At 43.7% G+C, this 23,504-nt stretch overlaps 1 protein-coding gene across 2 annotated transcripts in view; it reads right to left on the reverse strand.

Moving 5' to 3' along the window:
- The window catches only part of SULT4A1 (sulfotransferase family 4A member 1), a 29,082-nt gene extending 13,031 nt beyond the window's left edge, over nt 1–16,051 (reverse strand). For both annotated transcript variants that reach the window (XR_010910024.1, XM_067468908.1), the window contains exon 1: nt 15,767–16,051. Coding sequence is in view for 1 of the 2 variants with exons in the window: in XM_067468908.1 (XP_067325009.1) it covers nt 15,767–15,935 (169 nt within the window). In the remaining variant the exon portion in view is untranslated. The remainder of the gene's footprint in view (nt 1–15,766) is intronic.
- Nucleotides 16,052–23,504: the final 7,453 nt, after the last annotated feature.

Consider the following 23,504-nt stretch of genomic DNA (forward strand, 5'->3'; position numbering starts at 1 on the left):
ACGACTTGTATGTTGGCCTTCCTATTTCTATGACCCAAAAGCTCAGTATTGTCCAGAATGCTACAGCCAGGTTACTCACAAAAACGCCCATGAAATGCCATATAACACCAGTGCTGCGGCATCTACACTGGCTCCCAATTGAGTATCGTGGTTTGTATAAGATGCTGGTCCTGACCTTTAAAACTTTATTTGGCCAGGGTCCATTGTATTTTAGAGACCGTCTCCCCTTCTACCATCATCGGAGGTCACCACAACCATCCCAACGCGATTTGCTCTATATGCCGGGTCCTAGGGAAGTGCACTTGGAGAGCACCAGACGCAGGGCCTTCTCTGTTTCTGCCCCTGCCTTATGGAATTCCTTGCCTCCCTATTTGAGAGCCATGCGTGACTTAGGGCATTTTATCCTAGCACTTAAGACCTGGCTTTTTCCTGGAGCATTTGACCCATGTTAATTTTAATATTTGTATGTATGTGTTTTATCCTGTATAATTTCTGCTATGTAAATTGCCTGGAGCATCTTGGATGGAGGAAGATTAATAAGTAATTAAAAATGATGATGATGATGATAATGATGATGATGATGATGATAGTCTAATATCTGAAGAGTTGCATGGTTTCCATACTTACATTAACATTATGTGAAGGAATTTGGCAGTTTAATCCAAAAAAGAAACATTTAGAAGCCCAGAAACCAAGTGCTTCAGCCTTGTCTCATTTAAAAATACAAATTGTATTACACAATTATTTAGAGCTACTGTGGTCAAATCCAAAATGACAGGGGACTGACTTTCCAACTCTTTAATTTGTGCCTTTTTTTGTGCTGAAGTTAAATACTCTCTTCCCTAAAATGACTTTTACTACCCTCGGGCAGAGATAGTTAAGTGCCCATACATTTTCATAGCTTCAGCCCCCCCCCCCCCCCCGAAATTCTCATGGTGGTCTGCGAGAAGGCCTTACTGGTACATTATTTAAACTGTTACGTTTATTCATATCATGATCTGATCACCATGCTCAATATATCCCATATGCATGGGGGTATTGGCAAAACGATACAAAAGGTTTGCTAGGGCAGATCCTCAGCCCCCCCCCCCCCCCCGGAATCAAACTCACCCCTCCCCCCAAAATCAAACTCAGCACCCCCCGCATCAAAATCCTGGCTACAGGCCTGCGCCGACCGGAAGGCAGATGGTTCAAATCCACAGAACAGGGTGAGCTTCCATTGTTAGCCCCAGCTTCTGCCAACCTAACAGTTCAAAAACAATGCAAATGTGAGTAGACTACACCGGGACTGTGGCGCAGCTGTCTGAGTGTCACTTCTGACCACAAGGTCATGAGTTCGAAGCCAGCCCGGGTCGGAGTGAGCTTCTGACCAATTGTGCAGCTTGTTGTCGACCTCTGCAACCTGAAAGACAGTTGCATCTGTCCGGTAGAAAATTAGGTACCACCTATGTGTGGGGACGCTAATTTAACAAAAATTTACAAGGCCATAAAAAAGACTCCAGCAAAAGCTGCAGGGAATGCGGAAGTACTTCATCAGGGTCGCAGATGGACGATGAAAGTGACAGCTCCCCTGGCAGCCAGAAAAAGTTAAATAGCCTCTGACTGTTTGTCTATATCTGTTGTGTGTCTTTGGCATTGAAAGTTTGCCATATATGTGTACATTGTAATCCGCCCTGAGTCCGCTGCAGGGTGAGAAGGGCGGAATATAAATACTTTAAATAAATAAATAAATCACCGCTTTGGTGTGAAAGTAACAACACCACATGCAGTCATGCCAGCCACATGACCTTGGAGGCGTCTACGGACAACGCTGGCTCTTCAGCTTAGAAATGGAGATGAGCACCACCACCCAGAGTCGGACATGAGTAGATTTAATGTCAAGGGGAAACCTTTACCTTTACCTATGAAGCATAAATGTTTAGACTTGGGTCCCATCCCCAAGCTATCTCACTATGTACATATATGTAAATGCGTGTATTCCAAAATCTGGGGGGGGGGGGGATCCCAAATCCAAAATACTTTTGATCTCAAGCATTTTGGATAAGAGATACTCAACCTGTACGTTACCACATTTCAAACCCAGGATTCCACACAGAAATAAAATCATAATGTTGTAAGTGTGTAGTGTGAAAGGCCTTCTGAACTCCACAAGGATATACTAATATAATCTGCCTTCTGGAAACCTCAAGCCTGAAGTCTTGGCCCAAATGAATGAATGTGTTCAGAGCCAGAGGTTCAATCTGCAAAGCAATTATGTAGCTCAAGGATTTCATGAAGTATTTCAGAGACAGCAGCCAAAAACTTGCAAAAGGGAGAACAACAGGACAACAGAAATCGTTTGCATCAGTCACTGTGGTATATGCTTGATGCTGAAATCCTCCTGATGTTGACATCCTTCCACAGAATGATCTCCAGCAAGTAACATGTGCAGCACAGCTGAGGCAGAATGACAGCTCCCTTGTTGGTTTTGAATAGCTCAATTATGCCCGGCAGTTGCACATGATGAAAAAGAAGCACATTAATCTAGAAGCCATGGCTTGGACAGAAGGGGTGTGTGTGTATTGTTATTGTCTCAATTTAATTGCCAACTAGGCATTACCAACTAGAGTTTTGGACTAGCAGTGATTTGGATTTTATCCATGATTTAAGGATAATGGAGGCATTACGTAACTTGTTCTTACTTCTGAAAATAATTGTTTGTGACAGTGGTTTGCAATCATTATTTGTAATAATAACAATTAAATTTATGTGTGGTGGTGATTCTAAAAATCTTATCTATTCACCTTGTGAGTTCTACAATGATAACTTTCATCCCGTATAATAGCAGAATGATAAAAGTGAAACTCTATATACATGTGCTTTTTCAGCATTAAATTCCATTGTGTTCAGTGGGATCTGCTTCTTAGAAAGGATCCTTATGATTGTAGTCACTGTGTCCATAAGCAGTCATATTTTTTAAGAAGTGTATAATAATAATATAATAAAACTTTATTTGTACCCTGCTAACATCTCCCCAAGGGAATCGGTGTGGTTTACATGAGGCCGAGCCCACAATACAACAGTAAAAACAATAACAACAGTAATAAAAGGTAAAGGTAGTCCCCTGACATTAAATCCAGTCATGTCTGACTCTGGGGTGTGGTGCTCATCTCCATTTCTAAGCCAAAGAGCCAGCGTTTTCCGTAGACACCTCCAAGGTCATGTGGCCGGCATGACTGCATGGAGCACTGTTACCTTCCCGCCGGAGCGGTACCTATTGATCTACTCACATTTGCATGTTTTCGAACTGCTAGGTTGGCAGAAGCTAGGGCTGACAGCGGAAGCTCACGCCGCTCTCCGGAATCGAACCTGCGACCTTTCGATCAACAAGCTCAGCAGCTCAGTGCTTTAACCCACTGCGCCACCGGGGGCTCCAACAACAGTAATACAAATCAATAAATAAAACTCATGAGCAGAAAATAAGCAATAAACATTAACAATAACAATAACACAATGACGTTTAAAAACCTATGACTGGGCCAAATGTAATAATTAAAAATTTAAAAATAATGCTGAGCATGACCAGGTGAAATATAACTAGGATAGAATTTTCGGAGAGGGATAGGGCGTGCAGACAATCCTAGATCACTAATAAAATGCATTTAGGGACATATTGCTGGGAGTTTCCTTATTCTGGGAAGGCACACTGGAACAACCACGTTTTCAGGCTCCTTCTCTATGAATTTCTGCAGGATCAACCCTGATTCATATTTGGATGCGAGACCGGCAGTGAACACAAGGTAATGTAGGCCAGGCATGTCTAAAATACGGCCTGAGGCCCAAATGCAGCCCTTGATCAAATTTCCACCAGCCCTCTCTCTCTAGGCATCCCTCCACCTGCCTCTTTCCTTCTTTCCTTCCTTGGCTTCCTTCCTTCCTCCCTTTCATAGAATCATAGAATTATACAGTTGGAAGAGACCTTATGGGCCATCCAGTCCAACCCCCTGCCAAGAAACAGGAAAATTGCATTCAAAGCACCCCCGACAGATGGCCATCCAGCATCTGTTTAAAAGCTTCCAAAGAAGAAGCCTCTACCATACGCAGAGAGTTCCACTGATGAACGGCTCTCACAGTCAGGAAGTTCTTCTTAATGTTCAGATGGAATCTCCTTTCTTGTAGGTTGAAGCCATTGTTCCGCTTCCTAATCTCCATGGAAGCAGAAAACAAGTTTGCTCCCCCTTCTCTATGGCTTCCTCTCACATATTTATACATGGCTATCATGTCTCCTCTCAGCCTTCTCTTCTTCAGGCTAAACATGCCCAGCTCTTTAAGCTGCTCCTCATAGGGCTTGCGCCAGCTGCACCCGTACCTTGGGAAGTCTGACTTGGTCATGGTAGTCCATGCTCTAGTTACATCTCGTATAGACTACTGTAACGCTCTCTATGTGGGGTTGCCTTTGAAGACTGTTCGGAAGCTCCAAATGGTCCAACGGGCAGCAGCCAGGTTTCTAACAGGAGCGGCACTCAGGGAGTACACAACTCCTTTGTTGCGCCAGCTCCACTGGCTGCCAGTCTGCTACCGAGCACAATTCAAAGTGCTGGCTTTAGCCTATAAAGCCCTAAACGGTTCTGGCCCTGCTTATCTGTCCGAACGTATCTCTCCTTATGAACTATCCAGGAATTTAAGATCTTCTGGGGAGGCCCTGCTCTCTGTCTCGCCTTCTCCACAGGTTCGGTTGGCAGGGACGAGAGATAGGGTCTTTTCAGTGGTGGCCCCTTGGCTATGGAACGCCTCCCCAGAAATATTAGATCGGCTCCCATGAATTCCTATGCACACTGCACATATCTTATTTGTAGTGCAAAAAACACTTTAAAACAATACAATAATTAAAAATGAAGAACAATTTTAACAAATATAAACTTATTAGTATTTCAATGGGAAGTATTTGGCTGATGAGATAGGGTTGTTGTTGTTGTGTGCTTTCAAGTTGTTTCAGACTTATGTTGACGTTGAGCGAGGGCTGGGTAAATGACCTTGGAGGGCCGTATCCGGCCCCCGGGCCTTAGATTGAGGATCCCTGGGCAAAACCATCTCCAAGAATTCCTTTCTGAAGAACACCACACAAAATGCATAGGGCTGCCATGAGTCGACAGCAGAGTCTTTTGTCTTCATTGAGCTGTGGTCAGCATCTGCTCAACTGGAGTCAAAAATAGATATTTAATAGGATATCTAAAATGCCTACCCCTGGCAAAGCTACCTGAATAATGTCATTTATAGCATCGCCATAAATCAACAAGCAATTTGAAGGAACACACACATTTGCTGTCAGGATGCAAAGCACAAGTGGGAGATTTGTAGATAGTAACCAGAAGAAACTATTTTATATAGTCACTAGCTGTCCCCTACCACATGTTGCTGTGGCCCAGTCTGTGTATATGTGTCTTGTGTGTATATATATATGTGTGTGTGTTTGTGTATATGTGTGTATATATTTGTGTATATATGTGGTTTTGCGCATGCATTATAATGTTTTGTTTTTGCTTTTGCTTTTTAAGTCTCTTCCACTGTGTTTTTCTCTGTTTTTATGAGTGATGGTCACTTGTTGGTCTGATAGGTGTATTGTATCCAAATTTGGTGTCAGTTCGCCCAGTGGTTTTTGAGTTATGTTAATCCCACAAACAAACATTAAATTTTTATTTATATAGACTAGCTGTACCTGCCATGCATTGCTGTGGCCAACCTCCCCCCCCCCTTCTTTCTTTCTTTCTTTCTTTCTTTCTTTCTTTCTTTCTCTCCTTCCTTCCTTCCTTATCTTCCTCTTGCCTTCCTTCCCCCCTTTTCTTTCCCTTCCTCTTTCTTCCCATTCTTCCTTTTATACCTATTCTTGAACTGCAACTCCAGCAGTCCTCCTGATCAGTCTATCTACCTACCTACCTACCTACCTATCTATCTCTATCTAATCTGTCTATCTGGAGGATTGTTGGGAGTTGCAGTCCAGGAATAAGAAATTGGAAATATGCAGGGATTGGGATGCTCTCAAAGATATCCAAGGAGAAGAAAGCTTGCAGCTTGGAAGCAGTGCATTTGGATCATCCTCCTCTCCTAATGGGCCTGGTCTAGGGGATGCTGGGAGCTGTAGTCCGGAAGAGAGTGTGGATTTGCTATTGTGTGTTTTCTTTGACGGGGGAGTCGTTTTTGTGCATGCGCTGTAGCATCTTTTTGGTTTTTTGGTTTTTTAAGTCCTTTCTGCTATGTTTTCAGTGTTTTTATGAGTGATGGTCACTTGTTGGCCTGATAGGTGTCTTGTGTCCAAATTTGGTGTCAATTCATCCAGTGGTTTTTGAATTATGTTAATCCGACAAACAAACATTACCTTTTTATTTATATAGATGTCCACATACAAGTAAACCTCATCTATAAGTCAAGCAAAGGCTTGGGAGACAAAATGATGGATTTGGATATGACCCATGAATAGGTCTAGGGTCATTTTGTAGAGAGGGGAAGCACCAATCCCAACTTAGGGTGCCAGCTGCCCCTGACACCACTTTTAACTGCCATGGCTCAATGGGATGTTTAGCAAGACAATAGTACTCCTTAGCAGATAAGGGTAAAGGCTTTGTAAAACTGCCAGTCTCATGTTTCCATACCATTGATCCATGGTGGGAGCCCCCGGTGGCGCAGTGGGTTAAACTTCTGTGCCGGCAGGACTGAAGACCGACAGGTCACAGGTTCGAATCTGGGGAGAGGCAAATGAGCTCCCTCTATCAGCTCCAGCTCCTCATATGGGGACATGAGAGAACCCTCCCACAAGGATGATAAAACATCAAATCATCCAGGCATCCCCTGGGCAACGTCCTTGCAGATGGCCAATTCTCTCACACCAGAAGCGATTTGCAGTTTCTCACGTCGCTCCTGACACCACCAAAAAAAAAAAAAGATCCATGGTACTTAAAATGCATGAATTCTATAGTGTAGATGCACCCCCAGCACAATCTATACTAGATATGGCTCTAATACTGAGCTAATAAACTGAAAACTTTTTAAAGGCTGCGTGGCAAGAGAGGGAATTGAGTACAGCTCTTAGTGTTTCCTGTGTCTCATCAATATTTCAGATGCACAGCTTAAGAACACAGTCAATATGTAGCCAGCCACTTCTGCTCAGGCATTCGCACGCTATCACTGAGTCTGTGCAGTCTGCCACATTAAAATTAAATGTTTGTCCCAAGAATTAGCTGAATCCTCAGTCACGAGAATTATGATTTGATGCTGAAATAAGCAATAGCAAACATATATTTAAATGTTGTTATTGTGTGCCTTAAAATCATTTCTAGCTTATGACAACCGGTAAAGCAAACCTATAATGGAGCTTTTTGAAGCTACAAATAAACTAAGCTGCTGTTTCAATTCAAACAAAGTCTCTTTCTCCATATATCACCACCAACTTGAGATGTCATAAAAGGAGGAAGATGAATTAAACAACCTTTTATTCCTTGGTGGGGGACATGAGAGAAGCTTTGAGATGGTAGAACAGAAGCTCTCCGAAGCTCTAGGTGCTCTTACTGCCTATTACAGGGAAAACCAGCTGATCCCTAATCCATCTAAAACACAGACATGCGACTTTCACCTTAAGAACAGACAAGCATCCCAAGCTCTGAGGATTACTTGGGAAGGAATCCCACTGGACCATTGCAGCGCACCCAAATACCTGGGAGTCACTTTGGACCGTGCTCTGACCTACAAGAAGCACTGCCTGAACATCAAACAAAAAGTGGGCGCTAGAAACAACATCATACAAAAGCTGACTGGCACAACCTGGGGATCACAACCAGACACAGTGAAGACATCTGCCCTTGCACTATGCTACTCTGCTGCTGAGTATGCATGCCCAGTGTGGAACACATCTCATCACACTAAAACAGTGGATGTGGTTCTTAATGAGACATGCCGCATTATCACGGGGTGTCTGCGCCCTACATCACTGGAGAAATTACACTGCTTAGTCGGTATTGCACCACCTGACATCCGCCGGGAAGTAGCAGCCAATAGTGAAAGGACCAAGGCAGAGACATCTCCAGCTCATCCCCTGTTTGGGTATCAGCCAGCACGTCAACGACTTAAATCAAGACATAGTTTTCTTAGATCTACAGAGACACTCGCTGGAACACCCCAGCAAGCGAGAGTCCAAAAGTGGCAGGCCCAAACCCAACACCTCAATTCATGGGTGATACCAGATGAGAGACTCCCCCCTGGGCACTCAGAAGACTGGGCGACTTGGAAGGCGCTGAACAGATTGCGCTCTGGCACCACGAGATGCAGAGCCAATCTTAAGAAATGGGGCTACAGGGTGGAATCCTCGGCATGCGAGTGCGGAGAAGAACAAACCACTGACCACCTGCTGCAATGCACCCTGAGCCCTGCCACATGCACGATGGAGGACCTTCTTGTGGCAACCCCGAGGCACTCCAAGTGGCCAGATACTGGTCAAAGGACATTTAACCAAATACCAAATTTACAAAATCTGTGTGGTTTTTTTTTCTTTCTTTTTTTTTCTTTTTCTTTTTAATCTCTGTGTTTGTTTTGCTCTGTTAGAATTGTAATACAATGGTTGCTGATGACACGATAAATAAATAAAATTCCTTGGTGTCATATTTGCTCAGGCTGGCAGCCTGCCCCTTTCCTGACCATTTTGCATTTCTGGTTAGATAAACAAATAAGAGGTCCCTTCCGCCTTGCCACAAGTTTGAGTGCCTCACATATTAAATGGTGGCAGTGGTGGGATAATGAAATAAAAGCCCCTCCCCACTCCCACCTGAAGATTGCTATACTTCTTTTCAATTGGTGCCAGCCAATTTGAAATTGAATCCAGACAAGACAGAGGTCCTACTGGTCAGTCGTAAGGCCAAACAGGGTATAGGGTTACAGCCTATGCTGGATGGGGTTACACTCCCCCTGAAGATGCAGGTTCGCAGCTTGGGAGTGATCCTGGACTCATCGCTGAGCCTGGAACCCCAGGTCTCAGCGGTGGCCGGGAGAGCTTTTGCGTCCCACCCCGGAGTTTGAGATCATCTGGGGAGGCCCTGCCCTCGACCCCACCACTGTCACAAGTGAGGCTGGTGGGGACGAGGAGCAGTGGTGGCCCCTCACCTGTGGAACTCACTCCCAGGGGAAATCAGGACATCATGATCCCTCCTCTCCTTCAGGAGGAGGGTGAAGACGTGGTTATGGGACCAGGCCTTTAGGCAATCTGGCAATTAAATAAGACAATCAGACGCGTAAGACCAACAGGATTGTCAAAGTGGAATTGAAAATTAGAACTATGAGATAGCGAACGCTGACCATGTAGGAGGAGGAATTGGGTTTGTATTGGTTTTATTGATTTTATTGGTATAATGCATGAATTGTTGTTAACTGTGAATTTTGATGTAATTTTGTGCTTTGATTGTTCTGTGATGCAGGCATCAAACTGTGCCTTTGCTTTTGTAAGCTGCCCTGAGTCCCCTTCGGGGTGAGAAGGGCGGGGAAAAAGAACCCGAAATAAAATAAATAAAATAAAAATTTGAGTGCATTTCAGCCTACATTCCTTGCCTAAGCAAAAACTATGAAATTCATGGGGCTGCTGTAAGTCGACAAGTGACTTGAATGTACGCATGCACATATACTCAAAATCATACAGCTTAGATGGCAGATAGTCAAATGATGTAAAAATGGTAGGCCCACATCAAATATTTTTTTTAGCAGGTGTTGCTAGGGAAATTTTGATCAACTAAAGCTATCCTACTTAGGCACTGTAGTGGAAAAATGCTGCCTTCCCTGAATGCTTTGATTGGGTTGGGTTCCTCCTGAGAATTTTATAAGATGAGAGGGCAAAATGCAACTTCTCTCCACAGTATGGCACAATCCCATTTTATTATTATCCCAATTCAGAGTTTCTAAAAACTTTACTTACTGATCAGGGGTACTTTGACTGTGCTTTACCTGCATGGCAGGGGATTAGATTAGATGACCTATTTGGTCTCCTCCACAGAGGCGGCCCTAGGTAATTTTCAACGGTAAGCAAACAGTATTTTGGCACCCCCTCCCCCCCAACCAATCATTGGTATATATTTTCTGTTTATCGTGGGAGTTCTGTGTGCCATATTTGGTTCAATTCCATCATTGGTGGAGTTCAGAATGCTCTTTGATTGTAGGTGAACTATACATCCCAGTAACTACACTTGCCGCACTTGCTCCCTTGCCTGGCCTGCTTTGGGTCCGGAGGCGTGCCTGAAGACCAAAAGTCCCCAGCATGCGCACCAACAGTCTCCTCTTCTCCTGACTTTCTCCTCAGCCATTGGGACCAAGAGAGAGAGAGAGAGAGAGGTGGAGATGCCCACCTTTCCTGAAGGTAGGCGCAAAAACAAAGGAGGGAGCGGAGGTGGGAGATACCTCCAGCCGGAGGGGCTCTCTCTCTCTCTCTCCCTCTCTCTCTTGGTCCCAATGGCTGAAGAGAAAGTCAGGAGAAGAGGAGACTTTTGGTGTGCATGCTGGGGTCTTCAGACATGCCTCCGGACCCGAAGCGGGCGAGGTGTAGCAGCTCCGCCCCTTGGCCCACCTGCAGATTAGGGAGAGGAGAGGAGGCGGGTGGAGCGCAGGGGGATCGGGAAAGGAAGCCGGTCATGGGGAAGGGATCGAACGCGGAGAATGATTGAGCGCCAGCTCTGCTCACACACCCGGTGGCCAGGTGGAGCAGGAACGAGAGGGGCTAGGTGAGACTCAAGGGCCCGGCCCCTTTGGGAAGAGGATTGCCCGGCAGCGAGGCAAGAAAGCTGAGGTTCTCCCTGGACTGCTAGGGCTGTTGTGAGCTGAGGGGGCGTTCCTCAAGTGGCGGTCGAGGGACATTTACAGAGGCGCCTCTGCACCCCTGGCAAAAAAAGTGTTCTGCGACTGCTTACTTCGCGTAATGGACGAGCCGCCCCTGCTCCCCCAACTCTATTTTTCTATGATCAGTTTCCCTTAGGCAAGGAATACCTAAATATGACTTCTCTAGTTCCTTTCTGAGATACAGCCTACAGCACCTGGTGTCTCCCATCCAAGCACTAACCAGAGTTGACCCTGCAAAGAGGATCTGCGGTCTTTAATGTATGCAGGCCATGAATGTATGCCTTAATTAAAGTCTTTTTGAAGTATGCCTTAATTAAAGTCTTTTTGAAGAATGATTCTGCCCATTCGTAAAGAATCCACAGCCACAGGGTTGTCATCCAATTAATTACGTTTCCCAACCTCTGTCTCTGATATGTCTAAAATCTGCCTCTCTATTAAGAGACCAGGTATCTCTCTTCCTAGTAAATAGCTCTCTGCATTGGTCAAAGGTCATATAGAAAAGAGTTAACAGTATCTCCCCTAATATATAATATGTATTAATATGTTTGAGGCCTAACTTTCTCCCAAGGGAGGGCCCTTCCAGCTAGGCGCTATATCCTAGGGTCTGATCCCAGGTTTACTGTTTATCTGGCAGTGTGGACTCATATAACCCAGTTTAAAGAAGAAAACCTGGGATCAGATCCTGGGATATAGGGCCTGTCCGGAAGGGCCCTGAGAAAATGAATAAATTATCTGATGACCCCATGCTGGATCGAGCCAGCCATGTCTTCCTTCCAAATGCTGCCAGGAAATGCCTCCTGATGCTCAGAAACCCTGTCCCGTTTTTAGCTCATCCATTACATTTGTTGTATTCAGTATTCCATTTAGCTCTTAAGCCTAAATATTAAAAGACCATCTCCAGATTGAGGAGAGCAGTTGATAGTGGATCCCATAAAGAAAGGCAATAAACTGGTTGCTAATCTCTTTTGATTAGGCTGGATCTACACTGTCGTATAATCCAGATATTTATTTATTTACTATATTTATATACTGTCCCTCTGAGCCCACAGGGGATTCGGGGGGGTTCACGATTGGTGCCAAGACCATAAAATACAATTTCAATACAATAAAAACAATTGGATAATAAAACCATAACAATAATAAAACCATAATCCACATTATCTGCTTTGAACTGGATTATATGTGTCTACACTGCCATATGATCCAGTTCAAAGCTGATCATCTGGATTTTTTATGACAGTGCAGAAGGGGCCTTAGAGATCAGAAATACCTGTCTAGAGAATTGTTCATTAATAATGCCAATACATCTTTGGAAATGAGCAACCCTAACTCCCATTTCCTCCACCAAAGGAGGCCTCACGGCATCCAGATTGGCATAACTCCCTATTTCTTTATAAAGCTGGGAATATTTCACCTATTTACTCAGAAAGAAGAATTCACTGAGATCAAGGAGGTTGCTTTCCAAATAAGAGCACACTGGATTCAAGCCCTACTGCCCTAGATATGGGAAATAATGATGTTTGTGACTGATGGCTGTAAAGAATGAGTGGCTTTGCTTCAGGCAGAAAAAAAAAAATCAATTGTTTTGTTCTCCTGTTTATAATTACGAACCTAGCACCGAACTAGGACTACAGAAAATTAGAACAACTACATTTATGAAGAGCTCCAATCTGAAATCATAATATATGTAATCTAGGGCCCCTTCCATGCTGCCTCTATATCCCAGGATCCGATCTCAGATTATCTATTTATCACGGGTTATCTGGCAGTGGGGACACATATAATCCAATTTAATGTAGAAATCCTGGGATCAGATCCTTTGCACAATTAAAGCTTGTGCACCAGCTATGCCCATATCTTGAAAAGCCAGATATGGCCATAGTTGTCCATGCTTTAATTACATCCCGCCTGGACTACTGCAATGCTCTCTATCTGGGGCTGCCTTTGAGGATAGTTTTAACTGGTTCAGAGATTGTCAAGCAGATTACTAACTGGAGCACCGTTCAGGGAGTGGACAACACTGTTATGGCAACTCCACTGGCTCCTGGTCTGCTTCCAGGTTAAATACAAATACCTTTAAAGCCCTAAATGGTTCAGGCCCAGACTATCTGAAAAACCGCCTCCCTGCTTACAAACATGCTCAGCCACTGCGATCATTGGAGGGGGCCCTCCTCTCGGTCCCACCCCGTCTCAAGCAAGGCTGGTGGGGACAAGAGAGGGGGCCTTCTTTGTGGTCGCTCCTTCCCTCTGGAACTCCCCCCCCCCCCCATGGAAATTAGAACAGGCTATTCACTCCTCTCCTTTAAGAAACATCTAAAAACCTATTTTCTGCCCACTGGCCTACCGAGAGGAAGATGATTAGACTATCACTTATCCCAACTTGGCTGATGATGCTGTCAATGATTACCTTAATTTATAAAAGAGCCACATTTTTATATTTTGATACTTTATATTGTATACAGATTTTAAACCTGAATGTGTTAGTTATGAGGCCTGACTGATCGTATGTTTGGCTAGGGTTCCTTGATTTGGTGATTTTAACTGTCTATTTTAACTCTTAATTTTAATTGTTTGATCTGTTCATTTATTCTGTTATTTGCACATGGCATTGAATGTTTGCCATTTTATTTTATTTTATTTTATTGGAAGTCGCCCTGAGTACTCATGGGGAGATTGGGGGTAATAAATAATAATAATAATAATAATAATAATAATAATAATAATAATAATTGCATTTCTGTGTACGAACCCACACAATCTCTTCGATCATCTGGGGAGACCCTGCTCGCACTCCCACCTCCATCGCAGGTGCGATTGGTGGGGACGAGGGAGAGGGCCTTCTCGGTGGTGGCCCCTTGACTCGGGAACTCACTCCCCAAGGACATCAGGCATGCCCCAACTCTGGCAGTCTTTAGGAGGAGCCTGAAAACGTGGTTGTTCCAGTGTGCCTTCCCAGAATAAGGAAACTCCCAGCAATATGTCCTCTAAATGAACTTTATTATCGATCTAGGAGTGTCTGAACGCCCCATCCCTCTCTGAAAACTCTATCCTTGTCATATTTCACCTGTTCATGCTCAGCATTATTTTAAATGTTAATTATTACATTTGGCCCAGCCATAGGTTTTTAAACATCGTTGTGTTACTGTTAATGTTTATTGTTTATTTTCTGTTATGAGTTTTATTTTTTATTGTTTTGTATTACTTTGTTATTATTATATTATTATTATTATTATTATTATTATGTTGTTGGTGTTGGTGTTGTTGTTATTGTTTTTATTATTGATGTATTGTGGGCTCGGCTTCATGTAAGCCGCACCAAGTCCCTTGGGGAGATGGTAGCGGGGTATAAATAAAGTTTTATTTATTACTAGCCATTCCCTGCCACGTGTTGCTGTGGCCCAGTTTGGTGATCTGGAGAATGAGGTAATGAGAAAGTGTTGGTTTCTAATATATGTAATTTCTTTCTGCTTGTGGGTAAACAGTATTTCTTGCTGTTTCTTTGTCAGTGCTGATGTGAAGGTTGTCTGATTTGCCTACTCTGGAACATGCAACATATAATTGTCCTTCTTTAGAAAAGAGGTGGACTCTTTTCTCCCTCTGTTTTTTATCCTGTTTTTATCTATAATACTATATGTGTGTTTGAATCATATATATCTATCTATATCTAGGCTGGATGGCTCTTTGTCAGGAGGGCTTTGATTGATTAGGTTTTCTTGCCCTGGTAAAGGGAGTTGGACTGGATGGCCTGTTTTCTGTTGGTCAGGGGGGTTCTGTGTGGGAAGTTTGCCCCAATTCTGTCGTTGGTGGGGTTCAGAATGCTCTTTGATTGTAGGTGAACTATACATCCCAGTAACTACAAATCCCAAATGTCAAGGTCTATTTCCCCCAAACTCCATCTATGTTCATATTTGGGCATATGGAGTATTTGTGCCACGTTTGGTCCAGATCCGTCATTGTTTGAGTCCATAGTGCTGCCTTGATGTAGGTGAACTACAACTCCCAAACTCAAAGGCAATGCTCACCAAACACTTCTGGTGTTTTCTGTTGGTCATGGGAGTCCTATATGCCATGTTTGGTTCAATGCCATAATTGGTGGAGTTCAGAATGCTCTTTGATTGTAGGTGAACTATAAATCCCAGGAACTACAACTCCCAAATGTCAAGGTCTATTTCCCCCAAACTCCATCTGTGTTCATATTTGGGCATATGGAGTATTTGGGCCAAGTTTGATCCAGATCCATCATTGTTTGAGTCCACAGTGCTCTCTGGATGTAGTGGAACTACAATTTCCAAACTCAAGGTCAATGCCCACCAAACCCTTCCAGTATTTTCTGTTTGTCAAGGGAGTTCTGTGTGCCAAGAATGATTCACTTCCATCATTGGAGTTCAGAATGCTCTTTGATTGTAGGCAAACTATACATCCCAGCAACTACAACTCCCAAATGACAAAATCAAAAAAATTGAGTGAAGGACATACATTGGGTTGTTAGGTGTATGCTGTCCAAATTTGGTGTCAATTGGCCCACTGGTTCTTGAGTTCTGTTAATCCCACAAACGAACATTACATTTTTATTTATATAGATGATGATGATGATGGTTATTATTATTATTATTATTGAATCAGTGCAGATTGTTGGTACCTGGCTTTCTAAAATATTTTTTAATGTTTTTAGATCAAACCACCCCATTCAAGAAGCTGCCAGTATGAAAGAAGAAATACAGAAAGGGGGCTAAGGATCCATTCCTGCTTTGGATGCCTGCTCTGCCCAAAGACAGGCATTGCAGGTTAAAAGGCAGCTGGGCCAGTGAGCGCATGCGCACATCCGCCCAAGCAGGGCCCCTCTTGAATGCCTTGGGAAGGAGGGAAGTAGCGGGGAATGAGCGCGACCTCTCCCTCCCTCCTCCCCCTCCCTCTTCCCCCTCCCCACCTGACTTGGGGTAGGTGACGATCCAGACGTCGCTATCTCGGACGGGGAAGTTGGCGATCTCCTCCATCTTCCCCCGGCAGAAGGGGGGCAGGCGCACCCCGTGGTACTCGAAGTACTTGCTCTCGAACTCGCCCGGGGTGCTGGGCGTCTCGCACTCGCTCTCCGCCATCCTGCCTGCCTGCCTTGCTTGGCCCAAGACCGGCTTCTGGAGGGAGGATCCTCGCTGAGGAGACAGGCTGCTGCTGCTACATCTGCTGCTGCGACTCCTCTGAGGGAGGGGGGCGAGGGAGAGCGACCGCCAGCCAATAGCGGCTGGAGTTGGTGATGTCATGCCGCTCAGGGCCAATAGGAGGCCGGGCAGCAACAGCGGATGCAGGAGTCGGATGGACCATTGTGCTTAGGGGAATCTTCAGCACAGGGGACCCTGAGCCGCCTTCCTGGGTGGCTTCTGGATTTGAAGGCAGAACAAAATCATAGAATCATAGAATTGGAAGAGACCCCATGGGCCATCCAGTCCAACCCCCTGCCAAGAAGCAGGAATATTGCATTCAAATCACCCCTGACAGATGGCCATCCAGCCTCTGTTTAAAAGCTTCCAAAGAAGGAGCCTCCACCACACTCCGGGGCAGAGAGTTCCACTGCTGAACGGCTCTCACAGTCAGGAAGTTCTTCCTCATGTTCAGATGGAATCTCCTCTCTTGTAGTTTGAAGCCATTGTTCCACATCCTAGTCTCCAGGGAAGTGATATCGAGCTGCCTTTTTAGTGGGGCCTCCTCTCAGGGAGAAGCCCGAGGACCGCGCCTAAAGGGCTCTGGGTCCCTTGGTGAGGCCAGCGAGAGCCAATCCAAAGAGTAAAATATTACAAATAATAATGTCTCATCCAAGTGGAAGAAGGTTTTCAGCAATCGAGGTTTATTGTGATTCAGCTGAGATCAGATGCATTGCAGGAATCATTCCACTGCAAGCATGATTTTACAGGATTTCCAAGCATTTTTATAGTACACAGACAAAGGAAAACAGTTTCAAAACTCCCGCCCACCCTCTGTCAGCCGGCTTCGGGCTGACTGGCTGGCCGCGGAACAGCTGGGAGGAGGCTTGGCAGCATGCCTCACCTCTGGACCAATCAGCGGGCTCCGCTGCCTCTGGGAGGCCAATCAGTGCCTTCCTAGCGCCTTGGAAGATGGACCAATCGGCAGCCAGGAGGCGGGACGAAGCCTGACAAAGACTGAGGAAATGACAGCCTTTGGGGCATCTGTGTGGCTTTGTTTTTTTACACGGCGGGGTGTTAGATAGGAGAACAATGAGTTTCCTGGTCTGTGATGGGATTTGGGGGGAAGTATGAAAAGGAGCTTTTGATGGTATTTGGACCTCAGGGCCTTGTAAACAAGGGGGATCAACAAATACCTAAAAATGAGTCAATCAGTCTTTTCTTCCTAAGTTTCTGTTGACCCTTCCCTGGCTTACTGTCTGCTCTGAAAGTTAGCAAGGAGAAGGGATCAACTGCACGGCCCATGCAAATGTAAATATGAACCATTTCGGGAGGACAAAGGGTTTCCTCCCTGTCACAGTAATCCTAAGGTCACATTCCTTTTGGGGCAAGGGTCAAAGAGGGGAAGCAGGGAGGGGAACCAGAGTACACTTCTACATGATATTTCATTACATACATACATTTCATATACTTCATATATATATTTCATAAGGCAATCCCATCCCCATCCCAAGCAAAGTTTATTACAACATTGGATCTTTATTATAACGCAAACTGGAGATCTCATAGTCCTTTGGCAAAGGTGCGTGGAAACGGAGGCTGCTTGCATTTCAAGGCAAGCACCAGAAGGAAGTTCGTGGCCAGGGATGTGGCAAACAGTTCAGTTCATGAAGCAGAGAGTCAATAAGAAAAGGCAGAAGTCCAGTGATGGGCGCTGGGTTGATCAATAACAGAATCCATCGCTCAGCCCTTGGGGAACTATAAATACTTGGGGGGGGGGGGGAGATGCTCGGCATCAGAAGCAGGAAACAAGCTTGCTCCCTCCTCCCTGTGGCTTCCTCTCACATATTTATACATGGCTATCATATCCCCTCTCAGCCTTCTCTTCTTCAGGCTAAACATGCCCAGCTCCTTAAGCCGCTCCTCATAGGGCTTGTTCTCCAGACCTTTGATCATTTTAGTCGCTCTCCTCTGGACACATTCCAGCTTGTCAATATCTCTCTTGAATTGTGGTGCCCAGAACTGTCTTTAACACATAACACATTTAACACATAACACATTTAACACATATTAATACAACATACAACCCTCGGTATAAGAGAGGTTAAAATAAAAGAGGTTAAAATAAACAAACTGTTGGCAGATCCCGTTCAGGTCAAATATCTGTGTCACCTCCACAGTTTACCCCAATTGATTCTAAATGTGCACAAAGACCATCCAAAAACATAGTATTTTCTGTTGGTCATAGGGGTTCCATGTGGGAAGTTTGGCCCAATTCTATCTTTGTTGGGGATCAGAATGATCTTTTATTGTAGGAGGTGAACTATAAATCACAGCAACTAAAACTCTCAAATGCCAAAGTCTATTTCCCCCAAACTCCACCAGTGTTCATTCACAATGGGCATGTTGAGTATTCATGGCAAGTTTGATCCAGATCCATCATTGTGTGAGTCCATAGTGCTCTCTGGATGTAGGCGAACTACAACTCCAAACCTCAAGGTCAATGCCCACCAAACCCTTCCAGTATTTTCTGTTGGTCAAGGGAGTTCTGTGTGGCAAGATTGGTTCAGTTCCATTGTTGGAATACATAATGCTCTTTGATTGTAGGTAAACTATAAATTCCAACAACTACAACTCCCAAATGACAACATCAATCCCCTGCCAACCCCACCAGTATTAAAATTGGGGCATATCACGTATTTGTGCCAAATTTGGTCCAGTGAATGAAAATACATCCTGCATATCAGATATTTATATTATGATTCATAACAGTAGCAAAATTATAGTTGTGAAGTAGCAACAAAAATAATATTATGGTTGTGGGTCACCATGATATGAGGAACTGTACTAAGGGGTCGTGGCATTAGAAAGGTTGAGAACCACTGAATTAGGCGATCCCTTGTTGGACGAGTAAGATGGTCTTCCTTGATTACTATTTTTGTGGTCTTTGTAGGTGGCTGTGGACCCCTATTCTTGACCCGCATCTTCTCCCAAAGTGAAGGCATTGGTTTCCAGGTGGAAGGCGGTCCCGGTCAGGGTTGGCTTGATGCGCCTTCCTCTTGGTATGTTCCTCTCTTTCACCTTCCACTAGTGCCTCTTCGAATTCTGCAGCACTGTTGGTCACAGCTGACCTCCAACTGGGACGCTCAAAGGCCAGGGCTTCCCAGTTCTCAGTGTCTATGCCAGGGTTTTTAAGGTTGGCTTTCAGGCCATCTTTAAATCTCTTTTCCTGTCCTCCAACATTCCATTTTCCGTTCTTAAGTTCAGAGTAGAGCAACTGCTTTGGGAGATGGTGGTCGGGCATCCGGACAACGTGGCTGGTCCAGCGGAGTTGATGGCAGAGGACAGGCCCGTAGCCAGGATTTCGTTTCGGGGGGGGGGGGGGAGGCTAATTTTTTTCTGGGGTTTTTTTGGGGGGGGGGCTGAGTTTCGGGGGGGGGGTGAGTCTGAGTGAAAGAGGGTCTAGCCTAGCAAACCTTTTGTATCATTACCCCAATACCCCCATGCATATGGGATATATTGAGTATGGTGATCAGATCATGATATGAATAAGCATAACAGTTTAAATAATGCACCAATAAGGCCTTTTCGCGAACCACCATGAGAATTTCGGGAGGGGGGGTGCTGAAGCCCTTCAAGCACCCCCCCCCCCCCGGCTACATGCCTGGCACTGACCACTATGTAAAAATGTTATATTTGGTTATCTATATTGACAGATTCTCCCTTCATGAATTCAACTATCAACCATAATGCTGATAACAATGAGTTTGACACCTCCACCTTAAGGATCCAGTGGGTCTACTATATTGTACTTTTCACACCAAGTTGCCTGCTAAAGAACCTAGCCACTGGCAACAAAATCCCCGTATATTGCAGAGCATTCTCGACTATTTTTAAAGAGTCAGTCTCAGCTCATAAGGGAGTCTGGATTAGAACTCCCACAATTCCTTGCCAGACATAGTTAATTTCAGTATTTCTATGTAAGGGCTTTGATTTTATTTTACAATGCTTCATAGCTGGCCTACAATCAATGCTCTTTACCTTTCTATATTTAGTGGCTCCTTCCGGTAAATACATAATACATTCTTCAAATATTGAATAGAACATTCAGTCTAGGAGGTTTTCAGGCTGTCCAAAAAACCATGTTAGAATGTACAAGAGTTGAAAGAAAGGTAATGCCTCCACTTTCGTTACTTGGGTTTGGATGGGAACATTTTAATAAATCAAACGCAGAAATAATCCATAGAATGTGCTCTTTAACTACCACTATCTACTTTTCCACATAATCACCAGACAATTGGATACATTTCTGCCAACAATGAACAAGTTTTCTGAAGCCATCACGGAAGAAGTCAACACTCTGTTTCCACAACTAGTGTCTCACAGTTCTCTCAACGTCTTCATCAGAAGCATAATGATGTCCCAGCAGATCTTCTTTCATTATCGGGAACAGATAGAAGTCAGACAGTGCTAAATCTGGACTGTATGGGGGATGTTGTACGGTGGTGAGATCCAGTCTCTGAAGGCGCCAGCATCCTGGGTACCCATTGTGCACAGATCTTCCGATAGCCAAGCAAAGCAATAATGTGACCCACATGTTCTTGTCAAATGCTGATTATGCTTGAAATTTCTCTCTGAGTGATACCATACAGTGGTGAGATCCAGTCTCTGAAGTTTCAAGTTTGTGCCTTTTCATTTCAGGCATCAACATCTTGGGTACCTGTCATGATGCCAGGGCTCTGCCAATATTTAGGCAGAGATGAACCAAACTCCCAGTTTGTGTTAAACAATTGAATTAAAAAGCACTTACTTTCTGGCTATTTTAATAGTTAAAAATATAAAACATAAAGATTGCACTCAGCCACAGAATATAAAACAAAACAGCAAACACTGTTGCAGGTTCAAGATAACTCTGTAGTCATAAGTTCCAGTGCAATGGTCAAACACAAGAGTTCAATAAACAAAGTCCAGGGATCATGAGTCTATACCGTAGTCAAAAGCCAGTCCAAAGATTCAAGGTTCCAGGATTCCAAAGGTTCAGGAGACAGGTCAGGACACCAGAAGTCTACAAACCTGGGGGGAAACCAGCAGCATCTACCACCAAGATAAGACAAATACTTTTTCACCCATGAACTCTTTACAGTTTACTCAACCCTTTAGAATACTTGCATTATGTCAGAATTATTGAAGGTATGTATGTGTGTTTTTCAATGTGTTTCTATGTAATTAAGAATGGGTTAAGATGTAATTAAATATGGATTCTGTTATGTTCAATTGTGCATGAGAAATACTGTGAGAAGCAAAGAAGCAGAGAAAAAGTAACCTTGACAGAAGCAAGATAACGCGTTCTCTGGCTGGGAAGAAAGAGGGAGGATCCGGCCAGAGAAGTGAGATAAGCAGATGTTCAGAAAACTGTTTTGTGCTGTGCTTTGTAGTTCCTGATGAATGCCCGCTTAGAATTGACGTGTGTAGATGTACTTAGTAAACTATGTGTTTTTTTTGAAACTGTGAAACTGCAGAGTCCTGGAATTTTTGGTCTTGTGTCTGTTTGATCTAGCAACCTCTTCCGCTGCACATACACCCCCAAATTTTTACTCTGACACATTAACCCTTCCATCACCAACCACCATCAACAGCAGAACATAATACATGACAATCAGAAACTAGAGCTGATGTGGTCTATCTAATGCAATTTTCTGAATCAGCACCCCAAATAACCAAACCAAATGGAAAGTTGACCAAAAACTGATTCGTAACCCTTTTGGTACTAATTTTGGAGAGTGGTCTCTAGTCAATGTTGTCCCTGGTCGAAAAAAGGTTGGGACCACTGATCCAGAGCATAATTTTTGTGTCCATTGTTTTTCTTTCTTCAAAATTAACCAGATACTGGAAACTAATGGATAACATACCAGCACTGTTCCAGTACCACTACTTTGAGTAGCACTGGTTTAGGAATCTTTAAGACAAGCAGCAATTTGAACCTCACCACCACCACCACCACCTATTCCAACTTGTGCAGATAGTGTACTTAAATATTGCAGTATTTAGTCACTAGGTGGCACTGGATTCCCTTGGTTCAACTGAGCCCCTGGAGAGCAGCTGTGAATGAGTCACAAGCATGCAGTTTGCAGTCCATGTGGCAGCATATATAAGAAGACAATACACCACAATACATCCTTTCCATTGAACTTGATTCAGAAAATAAGTTGTGTTTTTTAAACCTTGGCTAAGCTTTACAAAGGAATGGAAAACCAAAACCATTTAATTCAATAGAAATGTTCACTACAAATTAATGTAGGGAATGGCTGGAGTTTACTGCGGTGTAAGCTATGATGTAGTATCATGAATGGTGGGAATTTTTTGTTCTGGAATAGTGTAATGTCTCAGGAGTTATTGTTACTTTTTGCCTTTATATCCTTACCAATAATTCACAAATTTAAATAATTGACCTTCACCACTTGTGTAAAAGAGAAATTTTGGAAAGTGCAGCTTGTTTTGTCAAATTACCTGCCAAAACGTCCTTCCCTGTCTGTTTAATGATATCAAAGTCCTGTTCAACATCTCATCGTAATAGCACATCATGAGAATCATTATGCACACTTCCTATGACACATGGATTAGCTTGTATGTTGCACAACATAGTTGCCCACATCCTTCCGTCACATGACACATGATCTAAAGTTCAAAGCAAAATGGCTAGCATAATTCAGAGGAAATGAAACTGAGTTGAGGGGAGAGAAAATGGGGTTGATAAATGAAAACAATTGAGAATACCTGGTTGGATGGAGCCTGAGGTTGCCAGAAATAATATTTTACATGCCAAATAATGTTATCAAAAACTCAACCCTCCTCCCAAAAGATAGACTCAACACAAATTCTAAAATCATATGAATTTTATTATATTTTTACACATTATGAAGTTTTATAATATCAAAGCAATAGCATTTTCCCTGCCCTCAATGAATTTCATTTCCAGTACTCTGGTCAAGAAACTACACATTTCAAAGGATATTTATTAATCTTTTCCCAACCTGAGGGGAACTAAAGAAATATGTGCCCACTAATCCCAAACAAAAAGTCCAAAAGTCCCCTAACAAAATGAGTTCCACTCTGAATTATATATCTGTTTTCTTAAATATCATCTATAACACTTACATGGTTGTAACCCTTTGGGAACCTTCACATATATGCTATATATTAGAAATCCGATGGTTGAATAAAAAGTAATACCTCCACCTTTGTAACTCCTCAATAGATGGCAGTACTGGTATGCTGCAGATACTGGCTTGTTCAGTAGACTCTCCTCTACAGTTCCATTTTGGTGGGAAGCCTTAGCATTGAACAGTTGTGTTGTTAAAGTGCAAAGTATGGAACCCTGCACAGACAGTCGGTCAATGCGACTTAATGATTGTGTTGATGTGAGTACTGTGCATCATTGGGCGAGTAACTTTAAAGATGTTGAAGTGGGAACATCTGACTTGTGTGACAAAAAGAGTTGGATGTCCTGTGACAGCAACCATCAAGTTTCAC

Source organism: Anolis sagrei, chromosome 5 (genome assembly GCF_037176765.1).
Source record: "Anolis sagrei isolate rAnoSag1 chromosome 5, rAnoSag1.mat, whole genome shotgun sequence".
NCBI classification, from domain to species: Eukaryota; Metazoa; Chordata; class Lepidosauria; order Squamata; family Dactyloidae; genus Anolis; species Anolis sagrei.